This window comes from Hipposideros armiger, unplaced genomic scaffold (genome assembly GCF_001890085.2).
Source record: "Hipposideros armiger isolate ML-2016 unplaced genomic scaffold, ASM189008v1 scaffold_17, whole genome shotgun sequence".
Classification (NCBI taxonomy): Eukaryota; Metazoa; Chordata; class Mammalia; order Chiroptera; family Hipposideridae; genus Hipposideros; species Hipposideros armiger.
Genome location: NW_017731367.1, coordinates 7473458 through 7479790, shown reverse-complemented (window position 1 = coordinate 7479790; position 6333 = coordinate 7473458). Strand labels below are relative to the sequence as shown.

General features: G+C 63.6%; 1 protein-coding gene across 1 annotated transcript in view; it reads right to left on the bottom strand.

Moving 5' to 3' along the window:
• Positions 1–2456: 2456 nt before the first annotated feature.
• Positions 2457–6333, bottom strand: part of CAPN10 (calpain 10) — a gene marked incomplete at its 5' end in the record, with an annotated part of 12270 nt that continues 8393 nt past the window's right edge. The window contains 5 exons of the mRNA XM_019628401.1: positions 2457–2719; positions 2920–3086; positions 3767–3925; positions 4185–4290; positions 4689–4872. Coding sequence (XP_019483946.1) covers positions 2457–2719; positions 2920–3086; positions 3767–3925; positions 4185–4290; positions 4689–4872 — 879 coding nt within the window. The remainder of the gene's footprint in view (positions 2720–2919; positions 3087–3766; positions 3926–4184; positions 4291–4688; positions 4873–6333) is intronic.

The following is a 6333-nucleotide window of genomic DNA, read 5'->3' as shown; positions in this document are numbered from 1 at the left end:
AAGGCCAGTGTGCTGAGGACCCAGAACAGGAGAAAGAGCCTGGGTCTCGTCATGTCCCTGAGCCCTGGAACTGGTCGGTGCTAGAATCGCCCTGTACTGGTAACAGATAACCCCAAAACGTAGCAACTTCAAATGATCTGTCACTTTCCTGTGGGTTAGGAGTGTGGGAGTGACTCCGGTGGGCGCGTCTGGCTCTTGGGAAATTGCCGTGGGAAGGTCGGCCAGGACTGACGTCAGCTGGAGTGTCCGCTTCTGGGTCACTCACAGGAGGCCTCAGTTCCTTGTCGGGTGGACCTCCAGGAAGCTGCTCGAGTGTCCTCATAGCGTGACAGCTGGTTTCTCCCAGAGCAGGTGATCCAAAGGGACAGGAAAGATGGAGGCTGCGCTGTTTCATGACCCACCTCAGATGTCTGCAACGTTCCACTCACTGGAAGCGCGTCCCCAAGTCCAGCCCTCACTCAAGGGGACGGCATCAAGAACTACCTTTACAGGCAGGAGAATTTGGGGATGTGTTTTTGTACCGCTGTGTCCCCAGGGCGCGAGATGAGCGTGGCATGCACAGGGAAGCAGTTTAGGAACCTGTGGAGGGTGATGAGAGTGTGGCAGCCCAGGGCTCGGATGTGGTCCAGAAGTGAGACCCACGGGGGGCTCTGAGGCGATGGAGGCAGGCGGCATGTTTGCACTTGAAAAGGTCGCTCCCCTTGCATGGGCTCAGAAGTGGGTCTTGAAGCTGGGCTGGGAGAGTGCACTCAGAGCCCCAGATTTTGAGCCAGCAGTGGAGAAAGGCGCTTGGTGACTAGTCATATGAGTCAGAAAGAGGGAGGGTGCCACAGGACAGTGACACCAAGTGAGATGGCCCGGAGGCCCTGTGGAATTGGAAGGAGGACTGGCTTTGGGCCCCATCAGTTTAGGAAGCTCACAGGACTCATAGTAAAAGAATGTCCTTTGTTCAGGAAAATCCTTGATGTGGACTTGGGCTAGACACGTTGTCAGTTACATTGACGGGTCTGAACTGCAGGGTCGTTTCAGGCCCCATGTCCCGCCCCCCAGCAGCCAGAGAGCAGGACCCGTGTCCTGGGCCAGTGGAAGGCACGAAGCCCCCCACCTGAGCAGGACCAGCCACCGGCCCACACATCCGGGAACTAACTGCCTCCTGAGAACTGAGATGGTGGGAGCCTGGGGGGCCACCCCGCGGATCCAGGGGGTGTCTAGAACATCACCCCGGGGCCCCAGAGGCTGGAGCACTCTGCAGTNCTCGCGAGGCTGGAGCGTCTTCCCAGCGGCACTGCTCCTTCCGGGCCACGGGGCCCGGCGCTGTCCCTGCCGCGGTTCACGGTTGAGAGGCCGACGGCCGTCTGGTCCTGCAGCCGGTGTGGCTCGGGCTGGGGCGTCGGGACCGCTGGGGGCTAACGGGACCGGAGACGCCGCTTCGGCCGAGGCCGGGCCGTGGACTACTGATCCCAGCATGCAGCGCTGCCTCCCAGAATGCTCCTCTTCTTCCGGCGCGCGGCGGCGGGCCTGCCTTTGTGGGAGCAGCCAATGGGAGACTCGTTCCGGAAGGTGAGTCGTCGCCGGCTGGGGCAGGTGGCCTGTCTGCCGGTGTGGAGGTTGTGTCCCGGGGTCCGGGGGAATGAGGTGGCCCGGGGCAGGGCCTTCCCGGGCCTGGGAGGCTGTCGCAAGGCAGCCTGGGGTCAGACGCGCTGGATCTCGAGCGGGGCGGGGCATGCGATGGGAGCATCCTCCTAGGTAGCCGGGCTCCTGGTGCCAGCGGGCTGGACAGTGAGTGAGCTGCCGGACGCGCCGTGGTAGCTCACGGCCGCTCAGCGCGGCGGGGACGGGAGGGCGGCGGTTTCCGGGCCTGCTCAAGGGTGCACCCTTGCTGCAGGAACCTGTGCTTCCCCATCCTTGTTCCCGGGAAGGAGGGCGGCCCGGGGCTTTTTCTCGGCCTGCTCTCCAGCTGCTGCAGTGTGGCAGGAGCCTTCACAGAGGATCGGGCAGGGAGGAGAAGGGGACTTAACTAGTGACAGCTCTCTGCCACCTCTTAGTGCTTCTCAGGGTTTGCATCCCCAGGCCGCTTTTACCTTGCCCCTGGATGTGAAGGGTGGTCAGATCAAAGCCCCCGCCCTTTTTTAAAGTTTATTGGGGTGATAGTGGTCAACAAAACTACGAAGGTTTCAAGTGTGCGCTTCTATACTACATCATCTATATGTTGCATTATGTGTTCACCACCCAGAGTCAGTTCTTCCATCGCCATATACTTGACCCCCTTTACCTATCATCCCCCCTTCTCCCTTCCCCGCTGGTGACCACTAACTCTTGTCTGTGTCTGTGAGTTTTTGTTTCTTTATTTGCTTGTTTTGTTCCTTTGTTGCCTTCAGTCTTGTATCCCACATATGAGTGAAATCATATGGCTCTTGACGTTTTCTGTCTGACTTATTTCACTTAGCATAATGATCTCAATGTCCATGNTCCTTGCCCGGGGCGCCCGCCGGGCTCCACGCAGTGCGGTCGTTCCCCGTCGGGGCCCGGGCCCGGCCAGCCCAGTCGGCCGTGCGCACCCTGGGCCTCTGCAGGACGGATGCGCACACCTCGCTGGGTTCTGAGACCCGCAGCCAGAATTTGGGGTTGCTGGGGAAGCCGCTGTTGTTCCGGCAGCCTCCCGCCGACTGGCCCTTGACCCAGGCTCCAGGCAGCGCCTGCGTGTAGCACAGCACCTTCTCTGGGGCGAGAGCAAGCGCGTCGGCTCCCACGCCCTCACAAACACCAGGCCTCCACGAGCCCCGCTGCGTCCCCACCTCCGCCAACTGGGACGGGAGGGGGTGACGTGGGGCAAGGGTGTGCCAGGGGCCCCTGCGGGGGCCCGGCTTTGGAAGGCAGGTGTGCTGCACGCGCACGGAGGCTGCCCCGGCCGCAAGTTACCTGAGTAGAGGCTCTGCAAGTGGCCGGTCTCAGTGACCGGGTAGCCAATGGTGACCTCGTCAAACTCCCGGAGGAACTCCTGCTCTTCCACCCAGAACTCCCCCTCCTGGAGCTGGGACAGCAGCTCAGCCTGGTCCGCCGCGTCCACCCGGCTCCAACCTTCGCCCCTGGAGGAAACCTCAGCTCAGCGCAGGCCTCATCTGAGAGCTGGCAGCATTGATGGGGCGGATGGGACCCAGAGGGCATCTGAGAGCCCATGTCCCTGCCAGCCCTGGACGCCCAGCACCATGGCGCCCTTCCCATGCTCGGATATGCTCTGGGCTGGACCTGCCTCGGGGCAGTCACCTCTGTCACCCTGACGGGCTCCGGCCTCTGGACGACTCACGGCCCGGCTGAGCAGATGGATGAGTGAGCAGTGAGGGAAGGACTCGTGTCCACTGCCTCAGGTGGAGCTCCTCAGACCAGTGTGGGGGTCTGCTCAGCACCCCGCCGGCTAAGGGGAGCTATCCCAGCACCAGGACGGGGCAGTGGCGCAGGCGTCCCATAGGTCCCTGTCATCCACAACCCGGCTGGGCGTCCACCATTCCGTGAGCAGTCAAGACAGGACCCCAGGACCTAGGGTCCCTCGGTCCCAGCACCAAGCGCACAGCCAGCATCCCGGGGACACCTGGGGCCAAGCACAGGACATGTGGCCCACGAGCAGGGGTTGGCTGAGCCTCGCAGGACACCAGCCGAGCACTGTCCTGACCATGGGAATGACCCTGGCACAGGCCATGGCACTGGGCTGGGCACCCACACTGCTGACGGCTCTCAGCTGCCACTGGGGTCCCCGCGCCTGCCGACTCACCCCTCTCTCCAGGGCCCCTGCCAGCAGCGCCGGCCCCAGGGGTTCTGAATACGCAGGAGCAGGATGCTGGGCCCAGCAGGCGTCCGGAGCTCGCGCAGGTCCGAGACAATGAAGGCGTGAAACTCCCCCAGCTCCCGGGCACCTGGGCAAGGACGGTGCAGTCAGGGCGGGAAGTGCCCAGACCACAGACGCACAGGTCTGTCTCCTTCCCGGGGCCGCTCCAGCCCACCAAGCTGCGGCCCCACAGGCACCCGGTCCCCTGCAGACCACCAGGGAAGGGGGCCCTCTGCTGCCCACCGTGGACAGGTTCACTCAGGCGTGGCCTTTGCCAGCGTGGAGCCACAGCACAGGGCGTCTGGACGCCGGTCGGCTGGACCAGGCCTGCTACCCAGTCCCTTCTCTGGGCCTTGGCCCCCACCTGGCGGCACACAGCCAGTTCTCAAATGTGCTGCTACTAGCACGGTCGTCGATGGTCTGTGAGTGACCGCTACGGGACAAGGGACGCCTCCGGTCAGCAAGGCCAGCTGGGGAGGCAGAGGCGGCCAGGCAGTGGGAGGCTGGAGGCCCGCAGGAAATGACCCCACTTGCCCAGACCCGGCAGAGACAACCCACATGTGGAGCAGCCAAGCAGGACGGGCCCTGCCTGAGAGGATGGCGGTCCAGGGTGGAGAGAACTCCAGGGACATCTTTAAGTGCTTTACTCCTAACGGCACTGTCGGTGGTACCCTGGATGTCTGTCTACGTCCCCGGCCCCTTGCCACCTCAGCGGGGTCCAGGCGAGCTGCAGCCCCCCATGTTTACCCCACCACGGGAGCAGGTGATGCTCAACAGGCAGCCCCTCTCCCTCAGGGCAGGCTCCCCTAGGCTCCCATCCCAGGGTCTGAGTGTGGAGGACCCGTCCCAGGCCTGTGTCAACGCTCACACACGTGCCAGGGCAGCGTAACTGTCAACACCAGTTTATTGCAANAGAGCCGGCTCACTTCCTGGGCGTAGCAGTGCGGCACACAGCTCAGCAGCGGTTTCTGTAGCAGCAGGGAGGCTGCGCCCTGGGCCCCGCCGTCTGCTGGGACCTGGGGAGGCATGGGCTCAGGCTGGCAGGCCTGTCCCTGGGCGGACAGAGTGCCCTCAGCCGTCCTCAGGCTCAGGACGTTCTTTCTGAGGCTGGGAGCAGGCTGGGCTGGGGACACCCCGGCAGGAGCGGCCAGATGCTGTCTGCTTGGATGTCCTGGGGCTCGATGCCTGGTCCCCCACCCCCAGCCGCATAGCTGTCTCTCTTTCTCTCTCTCTCTCTCTCTCTCTCTCTGTCTCTCTCGCTTCTGAGAAGGAGCTGCCGGCCCCACACAGCCAGGTTCCCCACTCAGGCCCCACCACCCTTGCCAGGAGGTCCCATCAGGTGTCAGGTGCCCACACTTGGGGGAACCACCAGAACCGTGCCTGCCCAGAGTCATCTGATTGGCCACGGGAACTTTTCCAAAGATCCTGGGTGCCTGTGCTCTCGGGGAGCACGGCGGCTCTGCCCTGCACCCCCTCCAAGGGGACAGAACCTTCTGAGAAAATCGGGCTCTTGCTGCAGATCACTGTGCTCAGGCTCCGTGTGTCCCCACCCCAGCAGATCCTGGGACAAGGCTCCGGGTCAGCCTCCCGGCCCATGTCCTCCTGGGACACCGGCCACTTCACCAAGCCCGTCCTGAAGTGGGGCCCCCAGGAGCACACGCGCGTGGGCTGGGGAGCCTCATCTGCACCATGGGCTCCGGGCCTGCGACCTCTGACCTCTGGCACTTCACCTCTGCCCCTTCTTCCAACTACAGGTCTGCTAAGCGTGACTTGCCTGCGTGGCAGAAGAGAGGGCAGACTGACCGAGGAAGGCGGTCCGGGTGGTGCTCACGACTCACTGGCCCTTTCCCGGCCTCACACACCCTCCTCGCCACCCGTGGGGGGCACTCTGCAGACCCCAACACTTGGAGGGCAGCACTCCCCTTCCGCGGGGCTCCCCAGGCTGACACCCCATTCTGAACTGAGGGTGGGGATAACACGCTTTCAGCCCCAGTTCCTGGAAGCTACCTTTCCCCTGGACCTGGCTGGGGTTCAGGCCCCACCCGCAGGGCTGAGCTCCCACCCGGGGGACCTCGGGCAGTTCGCCCACACACCTGCCTTTCCCTCTTCTTTCTGATCTGAAACTCTTGGGCAGCAGAGTGGCCGTCAGTCACCAGACGGCCTTAGCGAGTGAGGGGGCCTCCCCTGCCCCCCCCGGCTCTGATCTTCCCACAAGCCCACGCCATGGCCCTCACGTCACCCGGCTCCCAGTGGGCACCCACTGCCCCAGCAGCAGCCTCAGGGGCACGGGGCACGGGGGGAGGCCAGGGTCACAGAGCTCTGGGGCAGCTGCTGACATACAAGTGACCACTGCCCAGTGACTCCAGGGGTCTCTTGGGCGGGAGGCACCGTCCTCGTGACACAGTTGTTCTGAGCCAGGGTGAGTGGACAAGGGGCCGCCTGAGTTGACCTGGGGTCCCAGCGAATTACAAGTTTCATGAAACCTAGAAATGAGTCTTCATGTGACCAGCCAA